The sequence below is a fragment of the Prionailurus bengalensis genome, chromosome B2 (assembly GCF_016509475.1).
Source record: "Prionailurus bengalensis isolate Pbe53 chromosome B2, Fcat_Pben_1.1_paternal_pri, whole genome shotgun sequence".
Classification (NCBI taxonomy): Eukaryota; Metazoa; Chordata; class Mammalia; order Carnivora; family Felidae; genus Prionailurus; species Prionailurus bengalensis.
This window is the reverse complement of record NC_057349.1, coordinates 43,330,603-43,352,012: the sequence shown is the minus strand read 5'-3', so window position 1 is coordinate 43,352,012 and position 21,410 is coordinate 43,330,603. Positions and strand designations below refer to the sequence as shown.

At 49.4% G+C, this 21,410-nt stretch overlaps 1 protein-coding gene across 1 annotated transcript in view; it reads left to right on the top strand.

The window, feature by feature from the left end:
• CLIC5 (chloride intracellular channel 5) overlaps positions 1 to 21,410 on the top strand; it is a 103,883-nt gene that overhangs the window by 56,103 nt on the left and 26,370 nt on the right. The window contains exons 3-4 of the mRNA XM_043591579.1: positions 3,675 to 3,800; positions 12,779 to 12,885. Of these exons, the coding sequence (XP_043447514.1) occupies positions 3,675 to 3,800; positions 12,779 to 12,885 (233 nt within the window). The remainder of the gene's footprint in view (positions 1 to 3,674; positions 3,801 to 12,778; positions 12,886 to 21,410) is intronic.

Genomic DNA, 21,410 nt, shown 5'->3' with positions numbered 1-21,410 from the left:
GCCAGACCGTGTCTCAGGACCCTCCCCCACTTACAGGAGAGACACCCGGGACTGCACATTTCTCTGCCCAAATTAACAAGATTTGAGTAGCAAGAAGGAAGGAATGGATATTGGATGTGCAACTATGAGTGGCACAGAGATGGGCACGCATATCTAAAAATCCAGGAGTCAGCCACTCCAGTAGTGTTAGTGCCCCATCCTGGCGGACCCTAGCGGGACTTCAGGTGTAAGAGGCTGAATTTCCAGGGGGTGTTGGGATCTGACCATTTCCTCCGCTTTGTCCCCAGTTTTAGAATTCCTTAGTGTGAGCCTTCTGGACCATAGGGTGGGACGCAGAGTCACTCGTGCAGTTTTAATGGCTGTTAAAAATACCAGGCATCATTCACTATCTGGAGCCACACGCATTTCAGTCTTACATCCTGTTTCCTGTCTTCCGCCTGTCCTATCAATGAGCTCAAGGCTCACTCTCTGAGCGTTTATCATCCACCTCTACCTTCTTCCCTGGCCAGTTTAGCATATTCTCCATGTTGCCTTTGTGTAAATTATTCTACACCCAGAACCCTACCATCTAGAAATATCTAGAGATATTTCCATTTGCATTTTCTATTATCACTTTAAAATTGAGGGGCGCCTGGGCGGCTTAGTCGCTTAAGCATCCGACTTCGGCTCAGGTTTGTGAGATCGAGCCCCATGTCAGGCTGTGTGCTGACAGCGTGGAGCCTGCTTCATATTCTCTCTCTCTCTCTCTCTCTCTCTCTCTCTCTCTCTCTCCCTGTCTCAGGCCCTCCCCTGCTCAAGCACTCTCTCTTTCTCTCAAAAATAAACAAACATTAAAAGATAAATAAATAAATAAAATTTATGTGTCAAAAATTGTTATCTGTCGTTCCTCCTTTGAGTTGGGCTCCCCTCCTGAATTCCTGGGTTCTTCCGTCGTCTAAGCACTGGAGAGTTTCCAGCTCCCTTCTTTTGCCACCTCCATTGTCAATCAGTTGCCAAAGGCAAGGCATTGTCCCTCTGTGCTGTTGCTCACCTTGGAGCCTTCTCATCTGCTCCCAAAGCCCAAAGCAGTGGTTCAGGTCCCACCACTGCCAGCCCGACTGTTTCTTTGTTCTTCCAACTGGACTTCTCCCTTCCGGGTTCTCTTTTTTTCTGATCCATCCTGTATATTATCCGAATCTTATTCTTCCCCAAATAGTTCTTTAATCATGTGGCTCCCCCACTCAGAAAACCTTCTGATCCTTCCCATCATCTGCGGAATAAATGTAGCTGCAGCTCTCTGTCTAATCTTCGGCCCCTCCCAATGTTGTTTCCCGATGCTTCTCTCGGTGGCCTCTCCATCTCTGTCAGGTTGGACTGCCTTTTGCCCCGTCCCCTCTGGCCTCCAGTCCCTGGCTAGCATGTTTCCTCGGCCTCCTGGAGGCTCTCCCGCCTTCCTGAATGGACAGACTGGTGTTCAGCCCCCCCTCCCCCGGATTATCATCTGCGAAAGTGCACTTGCAGGTTTGGCTGGGGATCAGAATGGGAAAGGAAGCCACCTCAGGCATTCCTCAGATGCTTATATTGCTGTCTCATATCTGTTATCTGACCCTGCCAACACCCACTGAGGTAGGCCAGGCAATATCAGAACTCCAGTCCAAAAGATACGGAAACTTTCTTACTGCAAAAAAAAAAAAAAAAAGCAAAAAAAAAAAAAAGCAAAAAAAAAAAAAAAGCAAAAAAAAAAAAAAAAGGAAAGAAACAAGAGACAAAGAAAGAAAACATGTATATAGCAAAGAGTTAAGGACCTTTTAAATGTATGATATGGTGAATATGAATTTCTTGTCCTGGCACCACCAGTTATCGGCTGAGTGACCTTGAACAAGGCCCTTCATTTCTCTGAGCTTCCGTTTCCTCATCTGTACAATAGGGATAAGAGCACTGCCTTGTATAGGGTAACTGTGAGGATGTAGTGAGGCAGGCCGTGGAAAGCATTTACATCCACTATTGTGCCTGGCTCGTATCAGGAGCAACACCCACAGACTGTTCTTAGCATCATTCCTTCCCTTGTGGAACTGATGATGCAGTCAGAAAAAGAGGGCTGATCTATATTAAATAGGCCATAAATTAGACTTGGTGACATGGAATTAAATGCTAATGTCGAGTGTCATCCATAAATGCTGAAGAGGGTCAACAAGGACAGAGGACCGTAACTGACCAGCAGGTCACTGGCCAAGTCCACCTGAACAGTGACAGCTATAGGCAGCACTCCTCAGCGATGCCAGACTCCAGAGGCCATTGTTCTCTCGAGTCACAGGAAAAAAAAAATAATTTCTGTATCTTTAAAAATTTTTTTTAATGTTTATTTATTTTTGAGAGAGAGAGAGAGAGAGAGACAGAATGTGAGCAGGGGAGGGGCAGAGAGAGAGGGAGACACAGAATCCGAAGCAGGCTCCAGGCTCCGAGCTGTCAGCACAGAGTCCGACGCGGGGCTCGAACTCACAAACCGCAAGATCATGACCTGAGCCAAGGTTGGACACTCAACCCCCTGAGCCACCCAGGCTCCCCAGTTTCTGTATCCTTAAGCCACAGAGAGGTAGTGGCTGACAAATACAATGGGTAGAGATTTCCCCTCCCAACGGAGGAACCCAAGCATTTTCTGCCTGTGTCAGCTCTGGAGAACAGGAGGAGCAGGTAAAGAATGTCCTCTCATTGTCCAGATGAGGGACACGCACCAAGTAAACAAAGGGACCAAGTAGATGAGATTTTAAAAATACTTCTGGTCGCAGCCGCCTTAAGGAGTTCCAAGTGTCACACAATGCAGCTGGAGAGGATGTGTGTTTGGGCAATGATATGGGAGTAGCACCCTAATTGAAATTCTTCCCGTCCCCTCCCAAACTGATTACGCCCGCCAGGAATTTGTTTCATTACAGACTCCTCTTCGCCCTTGTGTACTTTTCTTCTGTTCTTCCCTCTCGTGTTTTCCACTCCCACAAGTGTTGTGTGCTCTGCGGGAGCATTTGGGGTGACTCGGATGTTCAGCCCTGCGCAGGGAAGTGTCTTTTGTTGTCCCTCCCCTCCCTTACTGTTTCCTTGCCTCATGCCCACCCCATCCACCACCCCCTGCATCGACTGGTCCTCCTCCCTCACTTGCATTTCCGCCAGCTGGTGGAAGCATGGAAACACACCCTTGGCACCATCAGGGCCCCCGGGCCAGCCCAAGGCCACTTTCTCTCCTGTGGCCCATACCCTTAACGGTGCAGAAGATCTTTCTTAGCATAAAAGTGTGATTGGATTCATTAATTTTTAAAATGCTAAAGCTTGGGATTCTGTACAGTGCATTTTTGTTAAGCTGAAGGGTGAAGGAACTTTTGAAAGCAAAGCCCAGCCTCTGCCCTGGGTGTTAACATCTTGGCGCTCATTTGGACGGCCACCTGCCATTCCTTGCTGATTTTTCGGTAGGACTCAGTTCCTTCATCTTGACTTACTCTCGTGACTTCCACCGGACAGACTCGCTGTCACACCACATCCCTTCAGAGCTGTCTCCACCCTCCCTTGCCCTACACCCCCCCACCACACGTCTGTTCTGCCCACAGAAAGGCTGGACGGCCCAGGGAGTGTCATTGACAAGTCGCAGGTTGCCCCGAAGGTGAGGCGCCCTGATGTAAGCCACCTCCTGAATCTCGATCTCTCTGCAGAAAGCCAGCCGACCTGCACAACCTGGCCCCTGGCACGCATCCGCCCTTCCTGACTTTCAACGGGGACGTGAAGACGGACGTCAATAAGATTGAGGAATTCCTGGAGGAGACCTTGACTCCTGAAAAGTAATGAGCTGCTTACTTCCGAAGCTGATGATGGGCCGGGGTGGGTCCGTGTTGGAACTAGAAAAAGCATGGCGTTAGCTTTGAGGAGGCAGATGTCCAGCGGAGCCGCATCAATCCAGAGCCTCTTTTCAACCCCAGAGGGCTACCAATCTCAAAACTGCTCCACAAAGTCCAACTCCAAGGGTGGATACCCCTGTGAACAGGATATGCCTCCTAAGGAGAGCGCCGGGAAGGGTGTCCCCCCTGTCGCCCTAAGTGAGTCCTCTCCAGTTGAAGGGTGTCCCTCTCCGTCCCCCTAAATGACTCCTCTCCAGTTCACTTTGCCTGAAAGACCCCAACCGAGGGCAAAGGCTCCCCCATTTTAGAACGAGAGCTGGGAGGCTGACAAAATGTGAATAAGCCAGGAGAGCGGTAACCCCGTGACTTAAAACCACACCCAAGTATGAATAGGAGTCACAAACCTGACGAGGTCTGGTTGGAGCCCATATTCAAGGATTAAAAAAGACTGACTCCTCTTCTTTAATCTTTTTTTTTTTTTTTCTTTTTGAGAGGGAGAGAGAGAGAGTGAGGAAGGGGCAGAGAGAGAGAGAATCTCAAGTAAGCTGTATAGCTCTATGCTGTCAGCGCACAGCCTGATGTGGCCTCGAACTCACAAACCGTGAGATCACGACCTGAGCTGCAAGGCAAGAGTCAGATGCTTAACCCACTAAGCCACCAGTGCCCCTAGACTGACCCCTGGTCTGAAGTGAGCCCCAGGGGACATGGTAAGGAGGAGATCAGAGGGCTGACTGTAGGCTTGGGTAGACAAGCTGTAAAAGAGGAATAAAGGAAGGAAGGTGAATTCTGAAAATCGATGGAAACTAGACTTGTTGGCTATACTTCATTGTAATCAGGGATTCAAACAATCACACAGTTTTGTTTTAACTAGAAAAAGACTTCTATAGGCAAGGCACAGACTCCATCCTGTAGGACAGCCACTTAGGAGTTTGAAGCGAAAGTGGTTAGAGCCCATTTTCAGGCTTACGTCGGGGCTGGGGAGACAGGAGGGCAGAGGATGGAAAAGCTGGAGGTGGAGAACTCAATTAGGAGGAGCTACTTGGTATCAGCCCATGGAAGACAGACCAGGTGGCTGAGCTAAGGCAGAGGCAGTGAACTGGGGACAGAGAGGTACGAAGGACCTCAGTATTTACTTAGCACATAAAATAACTGTGATTTGACCACTGGAAATCACCATCTTGCATTTATTTTAAAGTTGTATTTATTTATCAATACTTGTATAGCCCTAACTGTGTGCCCTGCGAAATGGATGCTACAGTTGCCTCATTTTTTTAAGTGTATCTAGAGAAAGAGAGACAGAGACAGAGAGAGCTTTTGCACAAGCGAACGAGTGGGGGAGGGGCAGAGAGAGAGGGAGGGAGACAGTCCCAAGCAGGCTCGTCTCACGACCCTGAGATCATGACCTGAGCTGGAATCAAGAGTTGGACACTTAACTGACTTGAACCACCCAGGCGCCCCACCAGTCGCCTCATTTTACATTTGGGGAAACTGAGGCATAGAGAGGTTGAGTACCTTGCCTAAGGTCACGCATCTAACAAGTCACTGTTAAATTAAAACTCCCAGTCACGCTCTGAATAAGCCTTAACATTTCTACATTCCTCCTAAAGGGTGTTCTTTGTCATTCACGTTGGGACAGTTGATTTTTTTAATTTTTTTTTTTCAACGTTTATTTATTTTTGGGACAGAGAGAGACAGAGCATGAACAGGGGAGGGGCAGAGAGAGAGGGAGACACAGAATCGGAAACAGGCTCCAGGCTCTGAGCCATCAGCCCAGAGCCCGATGCGGGGCTCGAACTCACGGACCGCGAGATGGTGACCTGGCTGAAGTCGGACGCTTAACCGACTGTGCCACCCAGGCGCCCCTAGGACAGTTGATTTTCACACTGAGAGCGGAAAGCTGCCTCAAGCCCATTGGAAGCAGCTGAGTGTAGACCTTGAATGAGCTCATTAATTAAATCAGCCATACCCCCCTTCTCAGGACACCAGCCAGCCACTTTGCTGAAAGGGTCCCGAGAAGGCTCAGGGGCCACCCCCCTCCCTCGGGCCTCCCATCTCCTCACTGGTGCTGGTTTGAAATCCCACATGAGACAATACATGCTGTTTGCAATAACTAGACAGGGTTTAGACTTTGCATGGGAGACCCAGGAGGGGATGTCCAGGGCGAAGCTATTTTCTTTGGCAAGTGAGACCCACACTCAGGAGTGACCACTTGCGTCAAGGCCAGTGGGGAACGCGAAATGGAAGCGGTGGGGAGCAGCGGGTCCTACCGGGTCCTCGGCCAGGCCCGTGGGTGGAGGTATGCAGCCCTGGGCTGGGCCTGCGGGGGGCTGCGGCTTGCTCTCCTGGTTCAGTCGTGTGCTGTGACCCCCTCGGATGTTCCCTTTCGGTGTGAAAGGATGACCCGAGGGCCCCTCCTGCACTTTATGCTCACCTTAGCCAGGGTCCCTCCGCCTCAACCGGCTGTGCCTCTCTCCAGGCTGTTTCTCTTACTCAGGGGTCTCCTGTCTACATCCATAGTGGGACCAACGGGGCCCATAAGACCCCCGGAGTTACACTCTTCCAGTGCACGTGTACATTCTTCCACGGGAGGACCGTCATCAGATTCGTCATCGTTTCATCCTTCTAAAAAATTTCCATGATCCAACTAGAGCTAAGCAGGGTTGGACGCAGACGCTGCCTCCTCTCTTCCCTGTCCACCCCCATTACCTGTCCCGAGTTCTGCTTCCTCCATGCTCTTTTGTGCGTCAGTGATGCGACAACCCACCACACCCAAGTAGCGGAAACTCAAAACCGTTGCAATGCCTGTCTCCCGAACTCCACCAAGATGGAGGCCGTAGCGATGAGACCATCAACCCCTCCAGAGCCCCGAGGAGTGTCCTTTAGATGCCTTTCTATGGGTTAGACGGGGGCAGATGCCCCAGTTACCTTCCAGTAAATGCCACCTAGCCGGGACCTCGGCACCACAAAGGGAGACCTGCTATTCTACCCACAACAAGCCGCAAGCCCCTGCTGGCTTCCCGCTGCCTGGATCTGGGAGGCCCCAGGAGAAGTGCAGCCTGCCTCTCTGATTCTCTAGGGGGCAGCAAACCCCCCATAACTGTTCACTGAATGCCGCTCTGCCATGTGTTTTTCATCACACCACTGTTTGTAAAAGCTGCCAGAGAGCCAAGGCATTGTGGTAGCCTTTTTCCCCTTAGCTTTATTTTTTAAAGGAAAAAACCGCATGCAAACACTCCAACCATTTTTTTTTTTTTTTTAAATCATATTTGGTATTTGGTCCCACAAAGCATTTGGTGTCAAAAGGAATTCAGGAAGTCTCCAGTAGTTTCTAAATGAGACTCACTTCCATTTCTTCCCCAAGACCGGCCCAGTTAATGCTCAACAGGGAAGCCCCGGGATTAGCGTTGGCGATTGCTGTTGAGGCATGCTGGGCCTCACCTCTCACCTCTGTAGAATGGCCAGGGTTCAGAGGATCCAGAACTGAGAGGCAGGAGACCAGACTCTAGCCACCTGTCTATAGGGCTTGTTTGTATGGCCTTGGGCAAGCCTGTCTCCCATTTTCTCACGAGGGGGTGAAACTACATAGTCTCAAAAATGCCTTTCAGCAGAAGCTCCGTGATCCCATGAGGGTCTCAAAGCGCTTTACCTGAGCTGGTTATTATTTAAAATAACCCTAGTGCATAGATGGCTGTGCTAAGAGGTCAGGAGGGGAAACAGATAATGGAACATGGCGCAGTATGTGGTCAGTCAACTAGCAAGAACGCGTTGGGTGTAAGCAGGATTTGGAACATTGCCAGAATTGGGAAACACTCCGAATTCATGAGTTTAAGAAGTGTTGAGGGATCTCTCACAACAGTGTAAAACAAGAGTGCCTTTTCTCAACCCTCTGGGAAGTAGAGAAGCCGCCTCAGTACCAACGACAGGATGGCACGGTGGCTGAGAGGATGGGCTTTGGGGTCAGAGGGACTTGCGTTCTAATCCACACCACTGGGTTGTGCCACACTGCAGTAACAGATTAGCCACAAAATCTCCGTAGCTGAGCAGAGTGCAGTTTATTCCTCACTCCAGCAAAGTCCAAGGGGGCAGTATGGCCCCCTTCCATATTGTAGCCTTTGGAGTACGGGACCTCCAAGGCTCCTTCAGCAGAGAAGAAGTAAGAAGGTTCCTACCAAATGTTTTTATTTATTTTTTTATTATTATTTTTCTAACGTTTATTTATTTTTGAGACAGAGAGAGACGGAGCATGAATGGGGGAGGGTCAGAAAGAGAGAGGGAGACACAGAATCGGAAACAGGCTCCAGGCTCTGAGCTGTCAGCACAGAGCCTGACGCGGGGCTCGAACTCACGGACCGCAAGATCATGACCTGAGCCGAAGTCGGACGCTTAACTGACTGAGCCACCCAGGCGCCCCCTACCAAATATTTTTAAAAGCCATGGTCGTGAGTGGTTACATCACTTACCCTCTCATCCTATTGGCCAGAATCCAGTCACATGGCCCCAATCTGCCTGAGAGGTAGAAGCTGGGAAATGCAGAGAAGCATGTGGATATTTAATCTTTCATTCTCAAATCTCTAAACTAATGATCGTAATGTTGATCTCATGGGGCTATCATTGAAGATAATACTTCTTAGCCTAGTGCCTGACACTGAGTAAGAGCTCATTAAATGGCCTCTTGAAGCATTAGAAAGAGAAGCCAGTCTCCCTTTTTGGTGACTGTTTTCCAGATGCAATCATAAGGACCTTTGTCTCAAAACCACAGATCCCAAGGGATGTCTTTTAATGACTAAGCCAGACCCTGTGTACCTCTAAAAATCATTTGCTTAATTAGCAGAGACGAGACAAGCCAGCACACAAAGATCAGAAGAATCAGAAGCATTAACCTGTTTCTCAAGTGAGGATTTGGTGAGGTGAGGAAGCAGAAATAAAGGGAAAGGGAGAGAGGAGGTCCATCCCCTTTTCAGCTCATTAGAAAAAAGACGGTCAACACTCAACTGCCAGGAGAGACCCTAGAATCAGCTAAGGCCTCTTCATGAGGGCAGGAGAATTGTCTTTCTTTCTCCAGTGTATCCCCAACCCCAGGGACAGACAGGGCCTGCTGGATGCTTAATGCATGTTGGTTTTATTGTATGGGCCCCTTTTGCTCAGTGGCATGGTCATCTCTGAAGTGAGATGTCAGTTGGGATCCTAAGCTAGTCATAGCGCATATATATATACATATATATATATACATATATATATGTATATATTTATAGCATATATGTATATTTTTTCCCACTAATATGTACAAAAAATTTTTTCTTATGAGAAGCCAACTGTTTTACATCCCAGAATGAAACTTAAGTGCTTGTCTGAGATGAATGCATTTGAAATACGATCTCTTAAAAATAGAATGGAGAGAAATTGTCATCAGTTAGAGCAGGGATCAGCAAACTTGTCTGTAAAAGGCTAGATACTAAGTCTTTTTGGCTTTAGGGGCCATAGAGTCTGTGTCACAATCCTGCTGTTGTGGAGTGAAAACGGCCACTGACAACATGAAATGAACGGACGTGGCTATGTTCTGATAGAGCTTAGGAACGCGGAAATACTATTTTTCATATTATTTTCACATGTCACAAGATACTGTCCTCCTTTTGATTTTTTTTCAGTCATTTAAAAATGTTAAAAACTCTCCTTAGCTCATGAGAGGTATATAAACAGATATTGGGCTGAGTTTGGCACATGGGCTGTAGTTTACTAACCCCGGAGTTAGAGCAGTTCATCATCTCTGATTGTCATTAGACCACATCACAACCTTCAAAGATGCTTCTATGAATGAAACACTATTTCTTACTTAGCCTTTTAGAGAAACAGAATGTATTTTGTAGCCAGCCCACTTCTAGGCATATAAAAAATATGGTATAAATATGGAACTGCATTGAATGTACTTAACATCCTGGATAGTAAGTAGCCTTCTCAAGTCTAGTTACCGAAATCGGTGAGATTAATATTTGGATACACATTTCTCACAAAGACAAACTTCAAATGGGACAGTAAGCTATGCAGTAAAATCTCAGTAAATCATAGTGCTTAGAAAACTGGACAATATTACCACCATGGCCCTTTGTTATCTGTCTTAGATTTGGTTCTATCTACCCATGTTGGGCCCACGCTGATTGTGAAGAAATGGTCACATTGTTTCAAGTCTGACCGAATGATGGCATAAAGCAAAGTAAAACAACAAATCCAAACAAATAGTCCACTGAAAATGCATTTTCCAGGCCCTTCTCTCTTTACCTTATCAAGCAAAAACAAAGAGCCCTTGGTAGTTATTAATAATAAAAGCAATCAATTCTTTTTTTTTTTCTTTCAGGATCCCAAATAATGTTTTTTAAATATGATTTATTGTCACTTGGGCCAACATACAGTGTATATGGTGTGCTCTCGGTTTCGGGGGTGGATTCCTGTGATTCATCGCTTACATACAACACCCAATAAGGCAATCAGTTCTAAGAGCATGCCAGATTCCACACGCAAAGGCCAGAATAGGGAAGGTTGATCCTAAGTTCAGTATCTTGGATTACCTAGCATCTTGCAGGAAACGGTGTTGTGCCCACAGTTATAGCAGATGAATCTGATAATTCCCGGTGTACTCAAGAAGACCTGTGTGCTGAACTTGTTCAGAGCGCCCTCTGCAGGTGAACAGAGAGATTTCATTCATGGTGCTCAGCCAGGCTGGAGGGAGGGCTTTGGGGCTTTAAGGGTAAACAGTTGAGTCCGCGAGAGGGCACAGGACAAGGCCCTGAAGAGCTGGGCTTCCAAAGTGAAACTGCCTGGGTTGGAGTCCCGGCTTTGCTACCTAGCCGTGTGGCCTCAGGCAAATTGCTTAACTTCTCTGGGCCTCATTTTTCTCATGTGGAAAATGAGCCCGATAAAAGCAAAAGTTTTGTAAAGATAAATGACGAATACCCATAAAGGGGCTAGAACAGTGCCTGGCACATAGCAGGCACTCAGTACAATGTAGCTTTTGCTGATATCAGAGAAGTGATGTGATTGACTATGAGGAACACTGCTCCAGGGGCAGGCCGGATTCTCAGGGTCCCCCAGCCATTTATTACCCATGGGCCCTTGTAATGGCCATTTTACCTCTCTGGTCTCTGGTTGCTTTCCCTGTAAAATGAGGACCATAATGCCTCCTGTATCTGCCTGATGGCAGAGGGCTGGACCCGGTGACCTTCCGAGGACTCTTCTCATAGCAATATCTGAGATTAAACAGCCGGCTAGCATGGCCCAAGAGTGGACGGTCTTACCTAATGGGCCACTTGAGGAGTGGAAGGAAGGAAGGAAGGAAGGAAGGGGAGAGAGAGAGAGAGCGAGAGAGGGAGAGGGAAAGAAAAAGAAAAAAAAGAAAAAGAAAGAAAAGAAAGAGAGAAAGAAAGGAAAGGAAGAAAGAAAGAAAGAAAGAAAGAGAAAAAGAGAGGGAGGGAGGAAAGAAAGAAAGAAAGAGAGAGGGAGGGAGAGGGAAAGAAAAAAAAAGAAAAAGAAAGAAAAGAAAGAGAGAAAGAAAGGGAAGAAAGAAAGAAAGAAAGAAAGAAAAAGAAAAGGAGGGAGGGAGGAAGGAAAGGAAGGAAGGAAGAAAGAAAAAGAAAAAGAGAGGGAGGGAGGAAGGAAGAAGGAAGGGAAAAACAGAGCAACAAGTAATTTTTAGAGACTCTTTGGTTCATATTATTTAACACGTTAAAAGAAATTTAAAAAGTATTTTGCTTTTTAACATGAAGCAAACAGCGAGCAGTAGCCGGCTATTTATGCAGAGATCACAAAGGTCCACATAACTGTGTAAGTACGCATCTGTCCCCCGTCTCCGTCCACCCCTGCCTGGTCGCACACGTAAAACGTCTGTGAAATAACATTTCTGAAAAATTGGTCTGAATTGGTCACTTGGATGGTGCTGAGGGGGTCAAAGCCGCGGATTCCCACACAAGCAACCTTACCTCGTCCAGTTTTAGAGCCAATAGAAAACAGTCCTAACTCCGGGCTGCCTCATGTATTCTTCTGGCTTCACATGAACGACTGTGCAGAGGTGAGAGGCTGGGTCATTGCAAATCTGTCTCCACGCCTGGAAATAAAACCACTGAAAACACTTGTGCTATTGGAGGCTGGTGCTTTCCACACCTTTTCCCCTCACACAAGTAAGAAGTGTGCGAAGGAGGCACACCTGGGGGGCTCAGTCGGTTAAGTGTCTGACTCTTGAGTTGGGCTGAGGTCGTGATCTCATGGTTCATGAGTTCGAGCCCCTGGTCAGGCTGCATGCTTAGCACAGAGCCTGTGCCTAGGATATTCTCTCTCCCTCCCTCTCTGCCCCAACCCCACCGCTCTCTCTCAAATAAATAAACATTAAAAAAAAAAAAGAAGTGCATGGGAAGGATATTTCAGAAGAGGACCCACGGTACCCTTTCTTTTGAGAAATGGTTTCCAAGCTTCAGCGGCAAGGTGTTTAGTATCCCCTGGCCCCTGGAATTAATTAGCTCAGTACAGTTAGGATTATCACCACAAGCCTGGCAGTGGCTGGTTATTTTAATATGATTTGGGAAACCTCAAGGACCCCACCTGGTGTAGAGACAAACTCCTCTAGAATTTTGATTAGAGTCCTTTTGTTTGTCCAAACGCTGTTTGGTCATCTCTGAAGAGGGCACGACCCAGGCCCTCTGAAGGGTTTTTCTGGCTCTCTGCCCACAGACTGTGTCCTACCCCCCCACCCTCCACAGGCAACTCTCCCAACCTCACTGGCCTCTGTTTTCTCTCTCTGCCCATCCGCCCTAGAGGATAGGTGTAAGATCCCCCAAAAGATCTGTAGATCAAACTAGAAACAGGGATGTTGCTAGTCATTTGGGGTAAAGGAGCTCCAAGTTGTCACTGATTCTAGAACACCATGCCTTCCATTCCAGGTACCCCAAACTGGCTGCGAAACACCGGGAATCCAACACGGCAGGCATCGACATCTTCTCCAAGTTCTCTGCCTACATCAAAAACACAAAGCAGCAAAACAATGCTGGTGAGTGGCTCCCTTCCACCCAGAGCCCCTGGCAGTAGTGACCTCTGCCCTGGGCACCTCAGGTACTTAGGGCAGAGAAGCGCCTGGAACCAATGTGACTTGCTATTCGCCCACACCCGTGTCCCCTGTGACACAGGGGCTGTAGATCCTTCTTTTTGTCTGGTGCAAGAGAACGGCCCGTGGCCCTTTCTGCTGAATTTGGAGGGAGGGATGCACTTTGTGTTCTGAGCGTGCCTTACCGCACATCATAATGGTCTGCACAGAAGGTTCCTGCCTCGGCCATGCCACTGTCCGTTTGTGCCACATTCATAACCCTGCCTGTGTTCTCAGGAGGCCCTGATTGGAACCACATATTCCAACTTCCTTCCAGTCCCTGAAAGCTTGCTCAAGGAAGGAGTTGTGCAGAGGCCATGGTGGGACGGCAAGCAGAGCCTTGCCCTACCACAAGTGCAGAGGGTGCTGGGGAAGCCACATCTCAAGACCTGGTTCATCCTCCATCTGGCCTTGGCTACAGAGCCCAGGACTAGTTTTCTTATGAGGCCTTCTCGGAGGGGTCCGGGCGCCTCATTTAAGCTCAGTGCACTTTAAGTCCCTCATTTGGCCTTTCCTTTAAGAATTCACCGAAGCAATTTGAATAGAACTCACACTGAGCTCGGGTAACACTTGAAGAACTGTGATAGGCCCCGGGAGGAAAAAGAAGGATGAGAAAGTTCGCTTGCCTTCAAGGGGGAAAAGGAACACCTTAAGGGTGGGAGCCTGGAGCCCAGCACAGAGCCAAACAGAGCAGGGGCTTCATGAATCTTTGTGAATGAGTGGCCATCAGAGGAACACACAGTGGACCCAAGCAAGGTGGGAAACGCTAGACGCTTTAGGAGATCAGAGGAGAAAGGCATCTTTGGGGACAAGGTGACCAGGAGGGGCAGCCATGCATGCAGGGAAAGGGAAGAACATTTTGGCAGGAACAGAGTTGGTGCCGTGGAAAGTAAATATTTTGGTTAACAGTTACTGAGGACCTGGGTGGTAACAGGCACAGACTAGGTTCTAGGAAAACCAGAAACAGATACTTTCCCCATCTTGAAAACCTGGCTGGTGCAGAAGAAAAGGCTTAAATTCACAAAAAGCCAAAGAGCAAGAAAAGAGGCAAGGGAGTCTGAAGAGCTCATTAGCTGCCATGGGGAAGGGGAAGCAATATTTGCCAGAGGGGTTCCAAGCAGGAAGAATGTACCCCAGGGCCTTTGAGAAAGCTGCTTTGAGGGGGTTTCCCCTGGGTCATGACGGTTAAGGGGGAGTCAGTTGGCTGTGACTATAGGGAGGAGGTGGGAAAGTGCCAGTGACAGAGACTGGGGAGGGTGGCCAGAGCCTGAAGCGTCAGCCCGGGAGGTTGGGTTTTATCCTGTGGGCCACGCCAGCCATTAGAGGTGCGTGAAGAGGCGCCATAAGGAGAGTGGCCTACGGGGAGAAGAGGAAGAAGAAGGGATGTGGAGATATTTTAAACATGCTCCGTGCTCTTGTTGGTTGAGGCCCTATTTGGATATGGGATCTGCGCAGATATCATTAGTTAAGGGTCTCGAGATGAGATCATCCTGGGTTTAGCGTGGTCCCTAAATCCAACCACTGGCGTCCTTGTAAGAAGGGGAGAGGGCACACAGAGAGCAGGGGGGTGGTTCCTGTGAACATGGTGCAGAGATTGGAGTGCTGTGGCCAGGAGCCAAGGACGCCTTGGGCCACCACAGCCTGAAAGAGGCAGGAAAGGACTCTCTCCCCCAGCCTGCCCCAGAGCCCTGTGAGGGAGTGTGGCCTTGCTGACACCTTGATGGTGGACTTCTGGTCTCTAAAAGTGGGTGAACAGATTTCTGGTGTGGTAAGCCGCCCAGTTTGCGGTGCTCTGTTGAGGGCACGAATGTGGCCCCTCACGGCCGTGTGTGCGAGGGCAGGTCGGGCTTGCCTGGCTGGGGACCCGAGACAAATGGGCCAACCAGTGGTTCGTGCTTGTCCCCCCGGGGCCGGGACTGGCTCTCAGCTCTCAGCTCCGGTTTGCAGATTCTACATCCAGGGCCCTTTCCTCTCAGCCACAAATACCTTCCTTCATACTTGTCAAAGCACCCTCGGGAGGATTCTCTCATCTGAGCCCTCCAGATTTTTCAAGTTACAAACAGTATTTACATATTCTCTGTATTTACAGTTCTTCTATCCCCAAACCCAAAGCAGCAGTTTCCACTGAACGTCATGTATCAATTTCTTACAAACTCAACACTCTCCAATTTTCATTGTTTCCACTTCTTCTCTTTCACCCTGTTTTTCTCTGGGTCGGGTTTTGCCTTCCTGACTCCTTCTCCCCCTGACTCATTTGCGCATTTCAGGGCTCCGGCATTTCTGCTGTCCCAGGGAGCCCATCCCCTTCACGGCCCTTTGTGCCAGTCTCTTCTCCTGCCTTGAGCTAGATGCCATGCATTTGTTCCTCCCCTGTCACCATAGCTTGGCCACCCCCACCCCTGCCCTTTTCCTTTCTTTTTCCTTCCCTCCACCCTTATCCCCGAGTTACGGTCTACTGGGTCCAAAAGTTCTGAGGCTTAGCAAGCCAGAAGCCAAGGCAGAGAGTAACACCATGGTCCACCCCATGCGGCCCCTTAACCTGGAAGACGGTCCACACCCCTCTCTGCTTTATCCCAGCTGTGGCAGGCAGCCCCTCGTGACAACTTCAGCAAGAGATCCCCGGCTTCCTCCGACATGCCTTCCTATACCGCTTTCCCATTTTTCTCTTTGGATCTTCAGCTCTGCATCTATTTCTTCAATGTCCTGTCTTCAGATTGGCCCTTATATGTTTTCAACTTTTTTTTTCTCTTGAAAAAAGACTTCCCTCCCTCCCCTCTGGCCCACCCAATACCTCTCAGACCCCATATATACAAGGGCCATGGCTTGTTCCTTTCCTGCCCTCATGACATCAAAGTGTGAAAAAACCCAATACTGTGACATCGTCTGCATGCTGGGTCATCTCTCCACTCCCACTGCCATTCAAAATTTCCCTGTTTCACACATTAAAAGTCCCCAGCTACTGAGACCCAGACCCAATCCAGGGGAGCCATCCCCAGCTAGCACACAAGAGAATTCCCCCCCAGTTTGTAGACACAGTCATTTATTCACTCAACAAACAGATGTCATGGAGTGGCCACAAGTCAAAGCTAATGTTTCAAGAGCTTTTCTTGGGGCCCCTGGGTGGCTCCGTCGGTTAAGCGTCCGACTTCAGCTCAGGTCATGATCTCGCGGTCCGTGAGTTCGAGCCCCGCGTCGGGCTCTGGGCTCATGGCTCAGAGCCTGGAGCCTGCTTCCGATTCTGTGTCTCCCTCTCTCTCTGACCCTCCCCCGTTCATGCTCTGTCTCAAAAATAAATAAACATTAAAAAAAAATTTAAGGAGCTTTTCTTGTATGCCAGGCACTGTACTAGGCTCTAGAGTTGTGAAGACAGATGAGACAAAGTCTTTGCCATCAGTGAGCTAACCAGGGGCTGTAAAACATATAAACAGGAGATTACTGGCCAGGGTTGGAATTCTAGGTCTGCTGCGTCTAGCTGCACAACCTCACTAGAAAGACTTCTCTCAGAGCCTCTGTTTCTGCATCTGTGAAATATACTTTTTTTTTTTTTTTTAACGTTTATTTATTTTTGAGACAGAGAGAGACAGAGCATGAACGGGGGAGGGGCAGAGAGAGAGGGAGACCCAGAATCGGAAGCAGGCTCCAGGCTCTGAGCCATGAGCCCAGAGCCCGACGCAGGGCTTGAACTCACGGACCGCGAGATCGTGACCTGAGCCGAAGTCGGACGCTTAACCAACGGAGCCACCCAGGCACCCCGAAATATAATAATACATCAATGTCTTCATTGCCACAGAAGGCAATTAATAGCATATCCCAGGTTTGTAATGCAGACTCATTTGCTTTATCAGTCGGTGCCTGTAAATCTTTAAGCACCGTGCCTGACCCGTGGTACATGCTCATCGAATGTTCACTTTGGGTCTCGCTGCTAATTGAACAAAATGAGACCAACACGAATATCGGCATCAGACGCTACCGCCTTAGCTCATACTCCCGCTACCCGCAACCAGCACGTTCAAATCTCCGGCTCGTGTCAGCTCATTTCCACTTGTTTCAGTGTTTCCCATTTTCTTGTTGCATTTCCCTCCTCTCCGCAGGACACGTCAAAGAGGGTCCGTGAGCTGGCTCCACCTGTTACACCTTCGGGATTGTTACGTTTGACCCCGAAGCCCTGGTCCTGTGCTCTGTCAGGTTGTCTATCACTGCTCAGCCTCCTCCTTCTGTCATGACCCGATCCTGGTCCCCTTGGTCTGCTGAGACCTGATTCCACCTCCACGCCCCTCCATGCTTCCTTTCCAAACTTGTTCTTCACTCCGCTTAAAGGTAGCACTGACTTCCTCATCAGAATGTCCCAAGACCCCCATGGAGTAAGGTCCTACGCGAGCTTACTTTCTTATCACTTGGGATCCCCACTGCCACCCTGGCTCGTGGGGGAACCAAGGACCCTACAGGCAACGGTGTGGTGGTTCCAACTTGCAGCCTCTGGCATCGGCCGCCCGGGGCTCAGACCCCAGCTTCGCCTCTCTTCTTGCTGGCCTTGTGACACTGGGCCCATCATACCGACTCTGTGTGCCTCGGTTTCTCATCTGTAGAATGGGCACAATAATTGTATGTACCTCAGGTTATATATAACTATATTATTTTGATTACAATTACACATAGTTAAGTCCATGAGTGAGAAGAGCGGAGGACTAGGGACAACATGAAGGATCACCCATACTTATGGGAGGGCAGCAAGAGAGGAGTCAGGGAAGAAGGTTAAGGTCTAGCCAGGGAGTAAAGAAGGAGGCTAGGAAGGGTAGAAGACGGAAAAGACGCTGAAGATGAGGAAGGAAAGTGTTTTTTTGAAGTTTATTTTTTTATCTTGAGAGAGAGAGTGAGCAGGGGAGGGGCAGAGAGAGAGAGAGAGAGGGAGGGAGAGAGAATCACAAGCAGGCTCCACACTGCTAGTGCAGAGCCCGATGGCAGGCTCAAACCCACGAGCCATGAGATCATGAGCTAAGTCAAAATCAAGAGTCCGGACGCTTAACGGACTGAGCCATTCAGGCGCCCCCGTTTGTTTGCTTTAAGAGTGATCCGTGGTATGAAATGCGGTGCACAGGGTCACGGGAAGCCTCGTTGTCGCACACGGCTGCCTGGAGCAGTCCTTGGGCGGCTTCTCTGGATATATCCCCTTGGCCTGCAGCTGCCCATGTCTCAGATCCTACACCACCAGAGAGAGTCCGGGCTGGCCAGAGGAGCAGGGCCCTTCTCCTTTGGCGGGGAGGGGAGGTCTGCACAGGAGGAGACCAGGGGGGAATGGGATCCAGAGCTCACCGGGAGGGAGCGCTCGTGGCCTGAGAAAGGACATCTCAGGATGGAGAGAGCAGCACTGGGCTTGGATTCGGCTGTAGGAGCCCCTGCTCTGAGCCCCTGCACGGTGCATTTTCAATCCAGCAGGGGCAAGTAGCTGGTTCAGTATGGAAGGTTTACAGCAGAAGGACCGGGGGAAGGCGCCAGCTTTGGCCATCCCGTCTTCGGCACACCTGGTGACCCACCTGGTGGTGAGGTGTGACCGGCGGTCAGCTCTGTCCCCACCCCGATTGCCATGCTGCTTCCCCGAGAGGCAGAGTGCAGCGGTGGCCTGGCCTCCACCTTCAGCAGCGCTTGGGCCTACATCGCTCACGTCCTCCACCTCTCTCTGCAAGTGTTGCCTCCTGGACTTACTGCTTTCACCCTCCTCTGAGATGCCACCGCCACACGTGGAGGTCCGGTGACCTGGCGGCAGCCCCGACCCACAGCTCTGGCTCTCCTGGCTCCCGTACCCCATCCTGCTCCGGCACCATGCCACGGGGACATCGCTGCCTCTCTGGTTGTCCCTTCCCTTGAAGGGTTTCTTTTACACCCTCCTCAAACCTGTCTCCCTCACTCTGTCTTCTCCAAGAGGACCTGGGCTTTTCTCTCTGAATACCCACCCGTCTTCCCTTTTGCATTCCGAACCTTCAAACTGCCATTTCAAGACTCTTAAAATCTCTGCCCAACCCCTGGGCTTTCAAGAAACTCATTTTCGCTACTTACCCTAATCTGGGGGTAAAATACTATGTTTAAAAAAAATTTTTTTTTAACATTTATTCGTTTTTTGATAGAGACAGAGTGTGAGTGGGGGAGGCGCAGAGAGAGAGGGAGACACAGAATCCGAAGCAGGCTCTGGGCTCTGAACTGTCAGCACAGAGTCTGATGCGGGGCTCGAACTCATGGACCGTGAGATCATGACCTGAGCTGAAGTCGGACGCTTAAGCAACGGAGCCACCCGGGCACCCCAAAATACTATATTTTTAGTTTACTTTTTCACAACTTCCCTTTTTCCTTATGCTTTATCCTATTAAGTCTACAGGTTTATTTCACTTTCTGTATATACTGTGCACTCTAGGCGATTGACAGGAGGGTCTAATGTGCATCTTTAATTCTCTGTTAGTCACTATTTAAACAAAATTTTTTTAATGTTTATTTATTTTTGAAGGAGAGAGAGACAGAGCAAGAGCAGGGGAGGGGCAGAGAGAGAGAGAGGGAGAATCCGAATCCGAAGCAGGCTCCAGGCTCTGAGCCATCAGCACAGAGCCCGATGCGGGGCTCGAACTCATGAACCGTGAGGTCATGACCTGAGCTGAAGTCAGACGGATGCTCAACCGACAGAGTCATCCAGGGCGCCCCTCGGGTTGTATTGTTATGTACTTTTCCCCATTTTCTTTTTGCACAGAGAGGGAGCAGACATGTGTATGCACGTGGACTAAGACAATCCAGTATTTCTCCTGTTGCATTCACACCACACCTCCCATCTCCAATCTCGTGCACGTGCCCACTTCCCCGGGACTCTCTCCCCTCCTAAGGGCTGTACAAAGCCTCACACCCCGTCTCTTTTATCTCGTCCACACCTCCTGTGAAGCCTTATGGCTTTCCCCGGCCACATTTGCATATTCCTTTTTTAACTCCTCTAACGCATACTCATCACGCTGCTGGTACCCCACATTTCTGTGCCGAATGGTGTTTTTCCCAATTTGCATGATTTCCGGCTTTCAAGGCTTCCTTGGAATCCCTTCGTCTCTTCCCCGGTCAAGTGTAGCATTGTCTTCTATTTTTGTGTCTGTGTTCTTCCCTCCGATGAGCCGCCTCGTTATCCTCAAATGTATACTCCACTTGCTCAGGAAAGACTTCATAACCGCTCCCAGAGCCCATGCGCAGCAGAGCAGCACAGCAGAACGAGGTGAGGAAGAAAAACAAGGCGGGGGGGCACCATAAAACAGAACTCAGGGTGAGCTTAAAACAGCCAGTTCCGAGAGCCGCACACACACGCAGACCGCAAATCTGGCTCTAAACCTACCAGCGGACAAAAGCCAGAAGGGACCCCCCGGTCAGCTACAGTTGGGTTCTCCCAGGAGACAAAAACCTACCAACCTCCCGGAAGAATGACAAATTTTATTGATTTGAGGACTCCGGGCTTGGCGGAGCTGTTATTTTCATTTACTTTGACCTTTGGCCTCCTTTGATTTCCCTTTCCTTTGTCTGTAGACAAAGCTGTCGGTCTCTTCCCTGCAGGCATTGGCCCCACCTTGCCCCTGCCCCGACCCTGCTGGTGTGTATTACCCCTGAGATGTATTTTCTTTTTTTTTTTTTTTCCTCTCCGCTCTTGAGGAGCAGGAGAGAGCTCTTTGCAGCCTCAGGCCTGTGTCACCAGCTTGCCTACTCTGTTCCATCGCAGCCTGCCCGTGCCTGTGTGTTTTTATCCTCACTCTCAGGCTCCTGGGCTGTGTTTGCAGAGACAGGCCCCTTTCCACTCATGCAAGACCCTGTGCGGCCCTAATACTCTTCCTAAAGTACTTGTCCTAATAAAATACGTCCGACTTCCTAAGCAAAGTCCTAAACGCCTTCCCCGGGTACCTGTGATGTGCTGGATAGAGTGCTCTGTGTTGAGAGCAGGGTTTCACACCGGAGGCTGAGCTGGTGCCCTCGTTAAGTTATAAGAGTAGTGGCCGTCGTTTTCCAAACTCAAGATCAGATGTCGAACAAATTGCCCTCATTGAAAATAATCAAATTAGAAGAAATTGGTACCGTCCCAGAAAATCCAGGACACATGTCCCCAAATGAAAAGCACCTGTTTGGGGCTTAGCCTTCTGTTCTCCCTCCTCCCCAACCCCAAATCCAAACCTGGCTGCCCCGCCACAGAGGGAGGGAGAGTGTATCACGGCTTCCTTCTTGCCGCCTCCTGGCCCCAGATTCTTGGCTGCAACACACAAGTTGCCGTTAGCCGCGGAGTTCTCTGAGCCGCTGTCGTGTGTTTACGAATAAGGGCGAGGGTTTCCTCCTTCCTGAGGCTCCTGTCAGCGGCTTCACTTCCAGGGACCTGGAAGCCAGCAGTGGGCTCTCCAGGTTGATTCTGAGAAAGTGGGCAATCCAAAACCACC